Below are 18,608 nucleotides of genomic sequence, written 5' to 3'. Positions count from 1 at the left end.
TGTAACATTATATGTTTCTCTGCACTCGGTGTTGTCATGACCTAGAAAACTTGTTTTTTGGAGACCAGCTGCCGTGTTTGTACTTGTAAAACATTGTATACACCTTTTCCATAGTACCCCATTTAAGATAGCAACCTCTTCTCCCTCTTATTCCCATTCATCCCTTCCATATATTCCCTTGGGATAATTCCTTTGGTGGAGTTGTCGTCATTTGGCCTTATACCTTCATCCTGCCTGACCATAGTGCACACAAATTTGTTAAGTGACTGGAAGGATTGGTAGTCATTGCACATCAATTTCTGCACATTCCTAGGACTATAGTCCTTTGTGCCAGAATTAATTGTCTGGCAATCAATATTTCCCACAGGGTTGCCATATTTGAATAGGCTTAATTATTTAACATTTCTTATCTATGACTAGAGTTCATTAACTCGCTTTAATCCACTGTCTGCTCCAGACCTTGGTTTGAGTGGACTTTCCTGTGGTGATCTAATTATACTGTTTTACTTTGGGCAAGGTATTTGTTACCAGTCAAGTGTACCTTCCAATGATGAAGGCTTTTTGTTATTGTCCTGGCACTTAGTGGAGCGGGTGCTTGTGTGTAGGTTGACATCTGCACTGGGCTGGTCATATTGGGTATGGGGTAAAGTTGCTCATGGTCTTTTTTGGGGCCCTGAGTGTTTGTTGTTTTCTTTGGGACTCCTGTTTCAATGAGGCTGCAGAGTCAGGAAGTGGGACTTACTGTGTGCAAAGATTGGCTTTGTACCATCATGGTAGGAAGGTTTAGGTTGGGTGCAAGGGTGTGCAGCATTCTTCATCAGAATTTAGAGTTTAAAATGTAAATAATCTTGTACTTTAATACCTGGTTGCAGAGGAATATTACAATAGTATTAAACTATTGTGCTTTTGTAGGAACTTACAAACAGCTTCAGAAAGGATGAGATGCATAAGCTTTGGAAGTATAGCACATTTTGGGCCCTTGCCTAGAACATTCATATTGTTTGTTCCTAGAGCGTTATAGATCTATGGACATGAGGACTAGAGCTCTACAGGTACATTGTAACATGAAATTCACCCTGCTATTCAGGATTAGGTTGTGTCTAAGGGTTTGATTGATAAAGGCAGTTAGTCTATTTCTCTCCAGGTGTTCAGGGATGCTGAAAATCTGGATATTACTGTGGTGCCATTCTAGTCAAAGTCAGCCATATTTTTCAAACATCTCTCCATCTCTTTCCAGAAAGTAGACCAAAGAGATTTGCAATATTGATATATTCTCCTTCAAGGATCTAAACCTCTAGTTACTTTGTCCGGCACTTTTCTCAAGAATTTGCATTAAGGAATTTGAGGGGTACTGTGCACATGATTTGAACAGTGGACTGAAGGTTTTCGTAGGGGCTTTGCACTTTTGTTCTGAGCTATGGGAGTCCCGTTCCGGGTGTCATGATTTGCTCTGGGGTATTGCACTCTGGCTGGTTATGGTGTCACATCTTCTTTAGTTGTTGGGCGCGGTTCTATCTGGTTAAATGTTGGGACTGTGTTTCTGTGGGTGCTGGTCTGGGAATTCATTCATATTTTCTGAGGTTCGAAGTATTACTTCTGCTCTTGTCTTTCTGTATGGAGGGAGGCCATTCTCAGCTTTTCATGCTTAATTATTCCTAGTGGTCTAAGTGGATGAGATCGGTAGCTCCAGTGGAGAAAGACTTGCTGGAGCTTCTGGCAGGATCCTGAGAACTGAGTACCTTTCAGCACAATACTGACCTCTACAGCAGGGTCTCCCACTTTAAGGCAGTAGCAAATTCTATTGAAAAATACCCATGCTATTGCTATGTTGGTAACAGTAAAGTTAAGATATTTCGCAGACAGCGTTCATGGTAATTGCTTTTAGAAAAGCACTTTCCTGTTGATTGTAAATATTGTGTGTGTCACAAATCATTTACTTAACCTGTAAATTGAACGATGACAATTCTCAGACCTCTCCAGTTTCAGTTATTAATATTCCATTTTCATCTTTTTTAATGCTTCAAATTAGAAGCCTGCTGCTATGATTAAGACTTCTGTTCTCTTGGCACCAACAAACAATGTATAATGTAATAAAAAATAGTCAAAATAAGCAGGACCACATTCGGGACCTAATTTTAATTAAGTCTTTTATCATATGAAATGCAAAATACTGAAAATACTGGAAATATGAAACAAGAACAGGAAAATGTGCAAGTAAGTCGGACACCATCTGTGGAAAAGTGGACATGCCAACATTTTGAGTTGGACCCTTGGTCAGAAATGGGAAAATTAAGGATCCATAGAAAGGTTACAGCACAGGAGGAGGCCATTCGGCCCATCTTGCCCATACCAGCCCAAGGACACCCAGGTGCCATTTCTAATCCCACCTTCCTGCAGCCGGCCCATAGCCCTGCAGCTTACAGCACTTAAGGTGCAGATCCAGGTACTTTTTAAAAGAGTTTAAAGTTTCTGCCTTTACCACCAACTTGGGCAGAAAATTCCAGACACCCACTACCTTCTGTGTAAAAAAGTTCTTCCTCATGTGCCGCCTACACCTGCTGCCACTTACCTTGAATCTATGTCCTCTGGTTCTAGAATTCTCCATCAAGGGAAACAATCTTATCCTGTCCACTCTATCTATTCCCCTCATAATTTTGTACACCTCAATCAAGTCACCTCTCAGCCTCCTTTGTTCTAAGGAAAATAACCCCAACCTATCCAATCTCTCCTCATAGCTACAATTTTCTAACCCTGGCAACATTCTTGTAAACCTCGTCCGCACTCTCTCCAGAGCTATTACGTCCTTCCTGTAATGTGGTGACCCAAACTGCACACAATACTCCAGTTGTGGCCTCACCAGTGTTTTATACAATTCCAACATTATATCCTTACCTTTATATTCTATACCTCTGCCAATGAAGGAGAGCATTCCATATGCCTTCTTTACAACCTTGTCTATTTGAACTGCTGCCTTCAGGGACCTGTGTACTTGTACGCCAAGATCTCTCAGTTCATCTAACCCTCTTAGTATATTCCCATTTATTGTGTAATCCCTGTTACTGTTTGACCTAAATGTATGACCTCACACTTTTCTATGTTAAAATCCATCTGCCACTTTACCGCCCACTTCGCCAACCCATCTGTATCATTTTGGAGATTATGGCTATCCTCTACACTATCCACTGCTCGGCCAATCTTTGTGTCATCTGCAAATTTCCCAATCGTGCCCCCCACGTTCACATCCAAATCGTTAATATATAACACAAACAGCAAGGGTCCCAACACTGAGCCCTGTGGAACACCACTTGAGACAACTTTCCATTGCAAGGGCATCCATCGACCATTACCCTTTGTCTCCTGTTACAAAGCCAACCTTTTATCCAGTTTGCCACATTACCCTGAATCCCATGGGCTTTTACTTTCCTGACCAATCTGCCATGTGGGACCTTGTCAACTGCCTTGCTAAAATCCACGTACACAACATCCACTGCACTACCTTCATCCACCCTTCTTGTCACTTCCTCAAAGAATTCAATCAAGTTTGTGAGGCAAGACCTTCCTTTAACAAATCCATGCCGACCATCCCTGACTAGTCCATGCCGTTCCACATGACAGTTAATTCTATCTCTCAGAATTGATTTTACTAATTTGCTCACCACAGACATAAGACTAACTTGGCCTATAATTGTTTGGCATTTCCTTTGATTTCTTTTTAAACAATGGAATTACGTTTGCATTTCTCCAGTCCTCCAGGACCTCCCCTGTATCTAGTGAAGATTGGAAAATCATCCTCAGAGCATCTGCTATCTCCTCCCTGACTTCCTTCAGCAGCCTCGGAAACAATCCATCTGGCCCTGGTGACTTATCAACTTTCAAGGATTTCAACCCTTCGAGCACTTCCTCTCTCTTTATGACCATCCCGTCCAATATCTCGAGGTGTTCCTCCTGGACTACTATATCTACATCCTTCCTTTCATTTGTAAACACGGAGACAAAATATTCATTCAAAACCTTTCCCACAGCCTCTGCATCTACACACAAGTTTCCATCTTCATCTCTGATAGATCCCATTTTTTCCTTAACTAACCTTTTAGCGTTAATGTATTGGTAAAACATCTTTGGGTTATCTTTAAATTTACTTGCTAATCTTTTTTCATGCCTTCTCTTTGATTTCCTTATTTCCTTTTTCACTTCGTCCCTGCACTTCCTATACTCGTCTAGGCTATCTGCAGTGTTTAGTTCTTTGTGCCTATTGTACGCTTTCTTTTTCTGTTTGATCTTCCCCTGCATTCCTCTAGACAACCAGGGGGGTTTAGATTTGGCAGTACCACTCTTATTTTTGTAGGGGTCGTGTCTACTTTGTACAATTAGGATCTCGCTTTTTAGTGCTTCCCACTGGTTTTCCACTGTTTTATCCTCCAGCAGTGCTGTCCAGTCCACCTCAGCCAAGTCCCTTCACATTTCTGCAAAATTTGCCTTCCCCCAGTTCAAGACTTTTACTCCTGCCTTATTTCTGCCCTTTTCCATGGTAATGCTAAATCTAACTGAATTGTGATCACTGTCCCCGATATGGTCGCCAACTGTCACTTCATGCACTTGCCCTTCTTCATTCCCCAAGACTAGGTCTAGAATTGCATCTCCTCTCGTTAATTGGTTGAAAAAATTTTCCTGGACACACTGCATGAATTTTTCTCCCTCAGTGCCCCTTATATCGTTTGAATCCCAGTTGATATTAGGATAGTTGCAGTCTCCTACTATTATTGCCCTCTTGTTCTTACAAGCAGTAATTTGCCTACATATTTGATCACCAAGCACCAAGCATATTAATAGAATTAGGAAGGCCTGGGAAAGGGCAAACAGACAAACGTAGAAAGGATGTATGATTATTAACTGATACAACAGGTCACCTCAGCCAAGCAATGTTGAGAAGAATTAAAGAAATAATGAACAAGTTTATAGCTAAAACATTGGTGTCACACTCAATTTCCATAATCTGATCTGTCCTGTTAACACTTAGTGAGGCATCTTCAGTGATAAATTATTTGGACATACTGGAAGGAAATTGGTATGCGTTTTGCTCATTTGATGTTTGACACAACTGAGCTAAAGATTTAAAACCTACCCATGGAAAAGGTAAAAAAGAAGAGAGACATGGAAAATATGAAGGGGAAGTAAGCCTTCTGTTGTCAGAGTTTGGATAAAAAAGCATAAATAAATTTCCGGATACTGTGCCTCATGCCCAAAGAATGTCTGAAATGCATCTGACACCGCACTAGCTCAAGTGATACCCACATGTCCCTCATGGCCACCAAAAACAGGCATTACCTCTAATACATATGCTAATGAGGGGCTTAATACCTGTTTATGCAACCCCCTTCTTGGAAATTTGTCGGTATAGCTACTCATTTTTTTCTCCTTCTAGATCCTAACCAGTGGAGGCCATTAGCATACAATATACTTCTAAACATTAATGTTCCACAGCACTACTTGACAGTTTTGTTCATTATTAATCTGCATAGAAAGAAAGAAGTTGCATTAATGTAGCACCTTCATGATCTCAGTATATTCCGAAGTGCTTTGCAACCAATGAAGTACTATTGAATTGTAGTTACTGTTCTAATATAAGAAATGTGCCATCCAAATTGCACACAGATTCAGAAACATTAATGAAATAGTTGACAGGGTTAAATGAGTAATTAAGAGTTTGCTTATTCTCCCTGGCAGCTAAGTGAGGAAAAACAAATAGTGTTGAACTATCACACATGAGAGAGAGTAAGCATTTTCAACCTACTCCTGTCCTCTTTCACTCCTCCCCACTCTTTTCGGGACTTACATGAGGGCTGCTAACACCTAGACTGAAGTTGGCATTGTGGATTCTGTTAAGGTGAGTCTTAACGCTCAGTTGGCATCTGCAGGTCACCACCACAAACATGCTGATGAGGCCCAATTTCAGTTCAGCCTCGGACATCTGGGGTGGAATTTTATGCCATCCTTCGTGGTGAGTTTGTAAGCAGGGTGGGCATTTAATCAGGCAGGATGGTAGAATGTGAGCACCCTGCCACATTCCTGCCTCTGCCAAAATTAAGTCCAGGGCGGGAAGGCCAGTGGTTGGACTTACTGCCCCATTGCCATTGCGGCCCTTAAGTGGCCAATTAATGACCACTTAAGAGCCGCATCCCACCACTGTTGATATTCACTCAGTAGCTGGCAGGCCTGTGACCACGCAGGGAGCATGACAAGTAAACCTGTTCAGGCTGCTTGTGGTCTCCCAGGTGAGGAGGTGGGGGTCCCTCATTGAAAGGCACTCAGGGATCAAGGGATCCAACATTGCAAAGAGGGGTCTGCTGAGAGCCACACCACAGCCCTTGATGCTAAATCCCCACACACACTCCCTCATGATTCCCACTCCGAGAAACCATAACATGTCTCTGGCCTGGATTGCTCCTCAATCCTGACCTCAGGTGGCTGTCGTTCTGGCAACAGCCAGCGCTTGCATGCTGAAGCTAATGAGCAAAAGAGCTGCTGGCTGGCAGCTCTCAGTAGGCGGGATTTCTGCCCCCATCACAGAATCACAGTGCAGAAGAGGGCCTTCGGCCCATCTAGTCTGCACCGACACACGAGAAACACCTGACCTACCTACCTAATCCCATTTACCAGCACTTGGCCCATAGCCTTGAATGTTATGACGTGCCAAGTGCTCATCCAGGTACTTTTTAAAGGATGTGAGGCAACCCGCCTCCGCCACCCTCCCAGCCAGTGCATTCCAGACCGTCACCACCCGCTGGGTAAAAAAGTTTTTCCTCACATCCCCCCTAAGCCTCCTACCCCTCACCTTGAACTTATGTCCCCTTGTGACTGACCCTTCAACTAAGGGGAACAGCTGCTCCCTATTCAGCCTGTCCATGCCCCTCATAATCTTGTACACCTCGATCAGGTCGCCCTTCAGTCTTCTTTGCTCCAATGAAAATAAAACAACCCAAGTCTATCCAACCTCTCTTCATAACTTAAATGTTTCATCCCAGGCAACATCCTGGTGAATCTCCTCTGCACCCCCTCCAGTGCAATCACATCCTTCCTATAATGTGGCGACCAGAACTGTACACAGTACTCCAGCTGTGGCCTCACCAAGGTTCTATACAACTCCAACATGACCTCCCTACTTTGTAATCTATGCCTCGATTGATATAGGCAAGTGTCCCTTATACCTTTTTCACCACCCCGCTAACGTGCCCCTCCGCCTTCAGAGATCTATGGACACACACACCAAGGTCCCTTTGTTCCTCAGAACTTCCTAATGCCATGCCCTTCATTCCTAGTGCCATGCCCTAGGGTCCTTGATCCCAGTGAAGGCCTGCCGCCTGAGCGGGGGACAATTAATAAAGGTGAGCCTTCCCAGAGGAGGTAATGCGGATCTCCAGCTGGCAGGCAAGACCCCTGACGCATCCATCAAATCCAACCCCTTTTTTTCACGCTTACCCCTGGCGCTAGATTCTTCTGCGCCTCAAAATTATGATGAGCCCAATTTGTCTGCTAGGGGCTTCAGATCAGGCCTGAAGTTAAAAAGAAACAACTTGTAAAGTACAGTCAGTACACCAGCTCTTTTCAGAGCAACATGTCGGCATGGTATTTTCTACAAGGGAAAGGTAGCTGGGTTATACTATTTCTCATGCACACTGCAGTGGTAAAAGGGGTCAGTGTTCACCTAGGGTGAACTATCTCAAACCCAGACAAAGGTCAAGTTTAGGTTTACAGAAACTCAGACTTGTCTATGGAAGATTTTTTTTTAAATTTTTACATTGGGTATGAAGATCATCTATTGGTAAGAACCATGAATTGTAATAGCAACATGTCGAGGTTTATTTTATTTTTAAGAAAATAAAATAACAAGCAAAAAGTTATTGAGTTCAGGTATTCCAATCCCGATGTGCTTTAGTTGAATTAAAATCTTTTTTATGGCTGTTCACTGATTATGGAGAAAAATTGATTTGGTTTTCTTTTAACAGGTTATACATTGATGGTCCATTTGGGAGTCCGTCAGAGGAAGTCTTCAACTATGAGGTTAGCCTTTGTGTGGCCGGTGGTATTGGAGTGACCCCTTTTGCTTCAGTACTAAACACACTATTGTACGTGCATTTTCTTTCTGACAGTTTGTTCATATGGTTAATTTATATTCATGAGTAAGGAAGCATTTTGTTAGTTCTAGCTACCAAGTGAGGAAATGGAAATAATATTGAGCTATCAACCAAGTGTGTTTTAAGAGAAAACATTCAATTTAATTCACTTGTTCACTTAAACTGCTTATTAAATTTACATTCACTCTTCTTCATTGTGGCTATAAGGATATCGAGGTCAGCGCTTTCTCTGTTTATGCTTTATTGTGGGGAAGCTCTTTTTCCTAATCTTGCAACCAAATCGGTTGCATTTATGAAAATTTTCAGATTACACAGTTTTTGTTTTACAATCAAAAGTGCCACCAAAAAGTTTGCAGGTATACTCATTCACCAGATTCATTCTCCAGATACTGGTATCAAATGCAAGGAACAGGCAATATTTGTTTCTGTTTCAGGCTGTTCATACTATAGACAAGGACTGGTTACACATATTTGACTAGGTTATTATTGGATACACCAGAATCTGGCACTGCATATTGGGCTTTCCTAGCTAAGAACATATGGTAAAAACTCTGCTGACGCAGATAAATTATGCTGCAACAAATACACAAACTAATAAAGTGCAAAAGATAAAGAATTGACTTTGACTTCCTGGCTCAAAACTTGTAATCTAATTAGAGTTGCTTCCTTTGGAATGTATGGGTGTGGGGGCAAGATTTTCTCCACCTAGTTACCAGGATGTGTGGGATAATGACATGATTTGCCTTCTTTATTGTCAATACTGCAAGTGTGTGAACCTTTATACTCAAACATAGCAATGCATAAGTCTAAAGGCAAAGTTGTTCAATTAACTACTTCTGCCACCAATGAACCCTGGCAGAACTGCATGCCAAATTATTGAAATGGAAACATCTTCTCTGTTAGATCTAGGGGGTGTCTTAAGTAAAAACAGTTCTGATGGACTCAATCCAGTTAATAGTGTGTGCAAACCTATTGTACAATAATTAACATAAAGGCAATTACCTGACCCAGCACTGTTTAATGCTGAAGCTGAGTGAAAGTATTTCATTCTGCCATACAGACACATGATATGATGAGTTTAAAGAATTAAAAAATAAAAATCCCGATCAAACTAAATTCATCAAAGCAAGGGTTCCTCTGGCAAAATAGACTACTTGTTTTCCAAGCTCCACTGGCAGAAATGTTGATAACCAGACGATACAGATTTAAGGTAATTCCAGGGAACATGTGAGGAGAGTTTGCTAATGCAGTGAATTATTATGATGTTGAATGCATTGGAAATGGCAGTGGAAATAGATTCAACTGTAACTTTCAAAAGAGAACTGGATATATACTTGAAAAGGAAACATTTACTAGGACCATGGGGAAAGAGCAATAGAGTGGAATTAGTTGGATAGCTCTTTCAAAGAGTTTGCACAGACATGATGGGCTGAATGGCTTCCTTTTGTGCTGCATGATTCTGTACATACTAATATATTGCATTCAAAAATCAAGAAATTTAAAATTGCTTGCTTGAATGGATACAATGTTGGATTGTTGAATAAGCAACAATTAAGTAGGGTGCAGGTTTAAAATGCCACTCTGTTTAGTCACTGTTCTCCCATTTAGGTTATAGCAAATGTAGCATTATGAACAGACAGCTTTTGCATACCATCTAATAGCAAGCTGAAGAGCAGTAAAATTGGGCATCAAGGAAGAGGTCTTTCATTCACCCTTTTGTCTCTAAATGGTATGTGACTGTTAGACCAGAGAGAAGAAAAATGAGCGAAACAATTAGAGAGCAATGCTTTATTTAAAAGAAAATGAGTTCCGTGCAAACATCCATCAATAAATTGAGACGCATGAGTTGCTTTGATATGAATGAATTTTATTACATTTTAGTAATGGATAGATAAATTGAGTATTAAAATTGCTGAGGGAAATATAATTATTCAAAAAATGGCTCTGGAACTTTCACATTTGTGTAATGGGTGAGAGAGTAATATTTATGCCTGAAACATCTGCTGAATAAAAAAATCCAGGTTAAGTCCTGTGAGAATTCTATATTATAAACATGAGAAATAAGTGGTGGACTGCACCGTGGCTAAATTGATGACTGCTGAGTGTTGGAATATGGGACAGAAAGGTGATTTTGCCTCTTGAGATTTATCACAAGAGATATGAAATCTAAAAACTAAGAGGTAAGGATAAGGCTGTATATAACTTTTAAGATCTCGAGGCCCTGAAATTCAGCTTGTACCCCACAGTTTTTGGTGCAAGGCAAGGTGTGCCGTGTTGCTTCCACAATGACATCCACGTTGCAGACGTCTGGTGCTTGCTGCACTGATGTCATTTTAATGAAGTCATTAATGTGCTGTGTAGGTAGCATCCGCCGGAAGTGTACAGAGTCGGAAGACTGTGATTTTAATCAGTGTTGATCAACTGATGATTGATGATTTGACACCAGTGCTGCCATTTTGGAGCTCAATGCTCCAGGTAATGCCATCTCTTAAAAACGCACAGCTGAACATGCATTCAGCAGCAAGAAGGACACTAGTTGCTGATTGCTTTCTACTGGCTGTTGCTGCAGTTGTAGAAGTGTTTGGTGGTTTCCAGACTTGTTTAAAGTTGCAGAGGGCTACAGAGAGTGGTATGGCAGATGCTATAGGATTTTGTTTTAACTTCAAGGATTCGCCACAAAGCACTTGATTCCAGATGTAGGTGCAGTAGTTTGCACCCCTAAGGTGTACAACATTAGAGAGAGATTGAGCAGAGTGACACAGAGCAGAACAAACTGTTGAAAGAGAGGATGGGAGTGGGGAAGGGGGCAGCACAGGGAAAGGCCTCTCAATAAGAGACCATTTCTGCCCAGAGTATTCGGGGAGCAATTCCCCCATCTGAATCTCAGTGAGGAACAGTTTCTGTTCAATGATGTCTCTGCTTCACTAAGAAGATCCTTATTGCAAACTTCCACTTGCTGCAGTCACAACTGCATCGTCAGAGCATTGGATGTGAAGGTGAACATGGCCATGAACATTTATGTGCCTGGCTCCTTCCAGACTGTTGCAGGAGATATGTGCAACATCCCCCAGTTAGTCACCCACTGTTGATTAAGGAAGGCTACTGAGGTTCTGTATGTAAAGAAAGCTGAATATATTTCATTCTCTCTTGTCAGAGATTGGCTTTGTCAGGATTATAGAATTTCCCATGATGTAGGTAGCAACTGACTGTACGGCAGATGGTGTTGCGGGCAGCCCATGTCAACTCGGAGATGTATCACAACTGAAATGGATTCCGCTCCCTCAAAGCCTAGCTGGAATGTGACCGTATGGAGGTCAATTCCCATTATTCTGGCACCAGTTTTGATGTTTCCATTCTATGGCAGATTGCTGTGCCATCTGCATTTGAGCCACAAGAGCAAAACAGATGGGCAATAACAACTATCCTTTGATGACATGATTCGTGATTGCACATGTGGGCAGCATGCAGAAACGCAAGCCGCTTTGCCACATGGAATGTGATCAAGCAGACCATTGGAGCGCTTATACATTGCTTCTGCTGCCTGGGCTGTGCTGGAGGAGACCTGCAGCACTAGCATTATGCATTCAAGACTCTTGGTGGTCTGCTGCATGCTGCAAACCTCAGCACCATGAAGGTCTTGCCATCAGGTACACAATAACCAACTGAGGAGGCAGGGAGGAAGAAACCAACAAAGTCATGCTTAGGCTGTCCATCTGTTAACATCCAACTGAGATACCAATGAATGCAACCCAATTTCCCAACCCTCAGCTGTCCCACATCTTATCTTCCCTCCGTCATTGACCATCACAGTGTCCTCTTGGTCACAATGCAAAAATAAAAGCCACCAAAAAATAAATATTTCAAACCAAATTCATAAATCAAAACATGCCAATGTGAAATAATCACCCTTGTGCATCCCCTAGTGCCTGTCTTTCATGTGCCTTTGCCTGTTCTTGTGCTTCTATCCAGGGTTACCCAAGTGCTACAACATGGTTGTTAGAAGATTGCTGACTTGCAAGGAAGGAGACTGCATATAGCCTTGGAGCATGACCTCGAGTAGCTCTGGGCCTAGAAGGCCCAGCTTTGAACTCAACCATCTTGGCATGTGAGGTGGCCATCTAGGCTGGTTGAGAGGCAACAGCAAAGGCACTGGTGGAAAGCCAGTGATTGGATGATCAAGGCTGCCAAGTTGAGAGAGGACAAAGGGTCATGCTCCATTATGCCACTTCGAATCCCCAGGGGCGGTGTTTTAGCAATTCCATCAATGTATTACAAGACAGATTACTGGACTACTTTTGGCATCCGCAACAACAATGGCAGCAGTCTGAGCTTGTATGACTTCAGTCTCAGCTTCCTGTGCCACACCCAGAGATTGGTTGGCCTCTGCTTGTGCTACAATGGAAGCTGAGACCCTGCATTAAGATTGGATCTGCAAATGTCCTCATGGACTTGGCCATCACGCTGGAGAGGATGGGCTCCAAATTGTGCACAAAGCCCTGTGCCAAATTGGTGCTGGATTCCTGCATTTTCCTTGACATTGACTGACAGGCTTCCTGGCAAACCTGCCAGCACACCAAGCCTTTCAGTGTGCATACCCATCAGCCACCTTCTTCTCCATCCCACCAACATGATCATTTGAGTCCTTGCAGCAGAATGTTGTGCAGCCTTGCCCTTGGGCAAACTGGCACCTATGCCAACCTTGTTTTTTTAGCAGAATTTTAGCAGAAAAGACGGTTGGTAAATAATGGCAGATGTTTAAGGAAATAGTTCATGGCTCACAACAAAGATATATCCCAGTGAGAAAGAAGGATTCTAGGAAGGGGATAAATGGACCATGGTTAACCAAGGAAGTTGAGGATAGAATCAAATTGAAAGAAAAAGCATACAATGTGGCAAAGATTAGTGGTAAGCTAGAGAATTGTGAAAGTTTTAAAAACCACAAAAGATGACCAAAAAATGTAATAAAGAGGGAGAAAATAAACTTTGAGGATAAACTAGTAAGTAATATAGAAACGGACAGTAAGAGCTTCTTTACACATATAAAAAGGAAAAGAGAGGCCAAAATAAACATAGGCCCCTTAGAGAATGAGGCTGGGGAAATAATAATGGGGAACCAGGAAATGGCAGAGGAATTGAATAAATACTTTGCATTGGCCTTCACAGTAGAAGACACTAATTGCATTCCAAAAATGCTAAATAGTCAAGAGGCAAAAGAGGGGGGAGGAAATAAATACAATAACTATCACTAGAGAAGAAGTTCTTGGGAAACTATTAGGGCTAAAGGCTGACAAGTACCCTGGACCTGATGGGTTGCATCCTAGTATATTAAAGGAAGTAGCTATACAAATAGTGGATGCACTGGTAGTAATCTTCCAAGAATCCTTAGATTCTGGAAAAGTCCTAGAAGATTGAGAAACTGCCAATGACACCCTTATTCAAAAAGGGAGGGAGACAAAAGAACAGGTAAACTGTAGACCAGTTAGCTTAACATCTGTCATTGGGAAAATGCAAGAGTCTATTATAAAGGATGTAATAGCAGAGCATTTAGAAATGCGTAATATAATCAAGTAGATTCAGCATGGCTTCATGAAGGGGAAATCATGCCTGACAAATTTATTAGAATTCTTTCAGGAGGTAACAAGCAGGGTAGATAAAGGGGAACCAGTAGATGTAATATATTTGGATTTCCAAAAGGCATTTGATAAGGTACCGCACATTAAGCTATTTAATAAGATAAGGGCCCATGGTTGGGGGTAGTATATTAGCATGGATAGGGGATTGGCTAATTAATATAAGACAGAGGGCAGAATTTTGCCGTTGGCAAGCAGGGGCAGGGCCCGCTCGCCGACGCGGGATGACGTTGGGGGGAACCCCCGACGTCATCCCACCCCATTTAAAGTTTCAGGAAGGTGGGGGCACAGCCAAATCAGCTGTCCGCCCGCCGACCTGTCAATGGCCAATTGAGGCCATTGACAGGATCATTGAAACAATTAAAGGACCTACCCGTCCAACCTTAAGGTTGGCGGGCAGGCCAGGAGCCCCGGCGTGCAATAGAAAAACATGAAACCTCATCCACTGGCGGAATGAGGTTTCATGTAGGGATTTTAAAAGTTTAATTAACTTATTCTGTAAATTATGAACATTGTCACATGAGGGGGACATGTGAGGGAGTTTTTTTTTCTAATTTTCATATCTTTAGAAGCGTAAGCGATCTCCCTGAGGCAGCACTTAGCCTCAGGAAGATGTGCGCTCTTTCGCATGCATACGCGAAAGAGCACACTCACTTTTGGGGAATCCCCCCCGCCCGCACAGGAAGCGCATAGCGCTTCCCGCCGGACGGCACGCTGAGCGGGCCTTAATTGGCCCACCCATTTAAAGTGGCGGCATGGCCCGCTTCTCCGGCAGGGATCAGCTCCCCGCCCGCCGGAGATTGGGTCGGGCCCACCCACCCGGCAGGCAGAAAATTCTGCCCAGAGTGTTGGGATAAGGGGGGCATTTTCAGGATGGCAATCTGTAACTGGTGGAGTGCCACAGATCAGTGCTAGGACCACAATTATTTACAATATATATTAGTGACTTGGATGAGGGAAGTGAATGTACTATCGCCAAGTTTGCAGATGACACAAAAATAGGTGGGAAGGCAAGTGGTGAGGATGACACAAAGAGTCCACAGAGGGATATAGACAGGTTAAGTGAGTGGGTAAAAACTAGGCAGATGGAATATAATGTGGGAAAATATGAGGTTATGCATTTTGGCAGGAAGAATGGAGGAGTTGAATATTATTTAAATGAAGAAAGACTGCAGAAAGCCACAGCACAGAAGGATTTGGGAGTCCTCGTGCATGAATCCCAAAAAACTAGCATACAAGTTCAGCAGGTAATAGCGAAGGCAAATGGAATGTTGGCTTTTATTTCAAAGGGAATGGAGTATAAAAATAGGGAAGTCTTGCTAAAACTATACAAGGCACTAGTTAGACCACATCTAGAATACTGTGAATAGTTTCGGCCCCCTTATCTAAGGAAAGATATACTGGCATTGGAAGCAGTCCAGAGAAGGTTCACTAGGCTGATCCTGGGTGTGAAGGGACTTTCTTACAAGGAGAGGTTAAGCAGGTTGGTTCTAGAGTTTAGAAGAATGAGAGGCGACCTTATTGAAACATATAAGATTCTTAGGGTGCTTGACAGGTCAGATGCTGAGGGGTTGTTTCACCTTGTGGGAGAATCTCGGATCAGAGGGCATAATCCCAGAGTAAGGGGTCACCCATTTAAGACAGAGGTGAGGAGGAATTTCTTCTCTGAGAGTAGTGAATCTGTGGAATTCTTTAATGCAGGAGGCTGTAGAGTCTGCATTATTAAGTATTTTGAAAGCCGAGTTAGACAGATTTTTAATCAGTAAGGGAATCAAGGGTTATGGGGAAAAGGCAGGAAAGTGGAGGATTATCAGATCCCAGTGAATGACAGAGCAGGCTCAATGGGCCAAATGGCCTACTTCTGCTCCTGCATCTAATGGTCCTGTAGAAAGCAAATGACAGTGTTTCTTCTTCATTGCCTTCTCCTGCTCATCCACCACGGCCTGACACAGGCAGAAAGGAGAACATCAAACAGATAGGGTTTTAGTGAGCGGAGGGGTTGGACAGCAAGAGCTACATGCTATGTAATTTGCAACTGGTAAATAGAAGCTATTGTTAGATGAGGGGTAAGTAGGGTGTGAGGAAGAGATTAGGTAGGGCATACCATCATTTTTGATAATTTCTCCCCTGCCACTGACCAGCACCTCAGTCATGGCCACTCCGGTGATGGTGACCACTATCTCCATCATGGGGTTAAAGACATGCAGCCATGCCAGCCCCTGCTGATTAGCTGCTGCTGTCTCCAGGTGTGGTCACCCTGTCTGAAAAGAGAGAGAATGTGTGTCAGTGAGTGTAGGACAATGTGTTTGGCTGATGTGGCTACCATGGTTGAATAGCTGGCAATGTATACAAGCTGTGAGATGTGGGAATGAAGCTTGAGCAATGCCAAGTGTGTAATGGTGAGGTGAAACTATGACTGTTAGGCATAAGTTGTGATTGGTAGATATTATGGGGAGGTGAGTGATGGGGCGGGATGGAGTGTGCAGCATTGAGCAGTGTATGAGGCCAGCAGTGCAGTTGGTAGATTGTGGCATTTGAAGATTTATCCACAGACCTTGACCACTCGTGAGGTCATTGAATATTTTGCAACACTGCATCCAGGTCCTCAGGGTTAGACTCCTGACAACAATAGCTATCTAGCACCACTGCCTTTTCAAAGTTTGCCTTGAGAGTATCCTGGCCCCTTGTAGGTAGATGACATCTTGCCTGGTCTCCACTTTGTGTAATAAGCCCTCTTGTGCAGCAACAGAAAATCTTGAATCCCACTTTCTGCCATGTTGTGCCTTATGTCTTTCTCAGGTCAGATACTTGCAGCATCTGCTCCAGCCAAAATATACCTCCACTTTAAGAGGTGCAGGCTGGCTTTAAGTAGTGCAAGTTGTCTTGAGCTCCGGTAAGCCTCTAGAGAGGTGTGCAATCGCTCAAAAATGTGCTACTTAGCATTGCCTGCAGGCCATAATCAGCAGGAAGCACAAAGTTTGTGGGTTTCGTGGATTGGAAGCAACGGATGTGGGTTATGCACGCATTCCAAACTCTGCATCCATTTTTGGGGTCATCCAATTTTACAGCCCAAGAGTATTTTGTGCAGTATTGGGGCCCACACTATTGATTGAGTATTGAGCTTTTAGAGAGGCACAATGGAGATTTACTAGGGTGCTGCCTGGTATGAGGAAATACAAAGGAAAATTTGAGAACTTGTTTCTTTTTATTCGAAAAATGCAAATTTGAAGTGAAAATAGAAGTGTTTAAAATTATATTACTAAAAAAAGAGACAGGTTGTCAAAGCTTTTGGTCTTACACTCATCAGAACAACTGTAAGAATGCTAAATTTCAACCGATCATCACAACAATTTATACAACAAGAAAAAAGGGTGCTTAATGGTTGGCAAGTTGACTCAGAGAGCTTATAGCTCCCCGTTGCTTTCTTCATGGCAATGCCTCGGCCAATCAGAGTTGACTTGCTAACCAATCAGCAACATGTGTCTCTTTTCAGCAATATTCAAGTTCTGTACTACCATGTGACTATTTAAAAATATGATAAGGCAGGTTAGATTGAAGCAGACTGTTCCCCATAGTTGAGGGGTCTCGAATAATGGGCAATGGATACAAATATTAAATGGGAGGTCAAAAGAAACCTTTTAACATTTGAGGCCATGAAGTTAATTCCCAAAGTTAGTAATTGAGAGAATTATTTATGCATTCAACATTTAATTAAAGAAAGGAAGGAAAAAGAGTTGAAGGATTATTGAAATGTGTTGGGTAAATTTGATTAGAACTATTTGCTTGCATGCAAGTTAAATGTTGACATGAATTGTTTGGGTTGAATGGCCTATTTCCAGGTTGTAGCTCCTTGTATTCAAGTTAGTAGCTGTTAGCTCATAATTCCCTTCTCCAGTACAAACTCCATATAATTACCACACTGTAGCCAATAATAATCTCCTTTTTAAACAATAGCAACCTACTCAATGCCCCTTAGAAAATTCATACTATTACACATGGAGCTGATATAATATTTTTGGACAATAACATACAACATCCCAGCTTCATTTGTTCAAGTCAAGTCAACATGTTGGCTGTAAACTCTGAATTCCTCCAGTAGAAGTGATTTTGTTCATGTGATTAGTTCTTATCAGCTAAACATGAAAAAAAAGTAATAATGTGATGGGATTGATTTTACTTGATTAATGATTAATTACAGCTCAATAAACATGCAGTGTGTGGTCACAATCATTCAGCCTTCAGTAAAGATGTCCAGCACAATAAAATAATGCATTGTGTGCAATGCAGTAGTTGTCAGCAAAAAATTAAGCTTCAAAGCAGTATCTACACAGAGTATATGTTATGAAATAATGAATGCATTGAAATTATATTAAAACAGTAAGCTTTTCTCTTGTTTAGATATTGTTATAATCAGTTAAGCTTTGTTCTAATGGTTAGTGGTGTCATTTGGACTCTTCCATTTTGGTTGTATTGTCCTTGATAGTTTAGTATTGAACTGTACATGACAATCTAGCAATTACTGCTGGTGAGATTAGCAGATGAATAGTTCAGTTCAGACATTGACCTGCATCTTTTAAATGGGTTAAAACCTCTGTAAAAATAACAAAGGAATACAATTTCATTCAAATTTGCCTATTCATGACAACAGTAATTGTTAGGTTTATATCTGAAAAATGTTTTTGTTTAAAAACAAATTGTTTATTTTATAAGTATAAACTTTGCAAAATTGTACTTATTACAGTATTTTGCACATTTTAATTACATGACTTGTAGCAACAAGTTTGCTAAGGATTATTTATTTTAAAAATTGTAGCTTAGTAGTACAGGATATTAGAATAACATGCTG

At 41.9% G+C, this 18,608-nt stretch overlaps 1 protein-coding gene across 6 annotated transcripts in view; it reads left to right on the top strand.

Annotated features, from left to right (window-relative positions):
* nox4 (NADPH oxidase 4) overlaps window positions 1-18,608 on the top strand; it is a 215,301-nt gene that overhangs the window by 171,314 nt on the left and 25,379 nt on the right. For all 6 annotated transcript variants that reach the window (XM_078545752.1, XM_078545754.1, XM_078545750.1 and 3 more), the window contains one exon: window positions 8,004-8,123. In XM_078545752.1, the coding sequence (XP_078401878.1) occupies window positions 8,004-8,123 (120 nt within the window). The remainder of the gene's footprint in view (window positions 1-8,003; window positions 8,124-18,608) is intronic.

The sequence above is a fragment of the Cetorhinus maximus genome, chromosome 7 (assembly GCF_964194155.1).
Source record: "Cetorhinus maximus chromosome 7, sCetMax3.hap1.1, whole genome shotgun sequence".
Lineage (NCBI taxonomy): Eukaryota > Metazoa > Chordata > Chondrichthyes > Lamniformes > Cetorhinidae > Cetorhinus > Cetorhinus maximus.
Note: the sequence above shows the minus strand (reverse complement) of the source record. Positions and strands in the feature narration are given on the sequence as shown.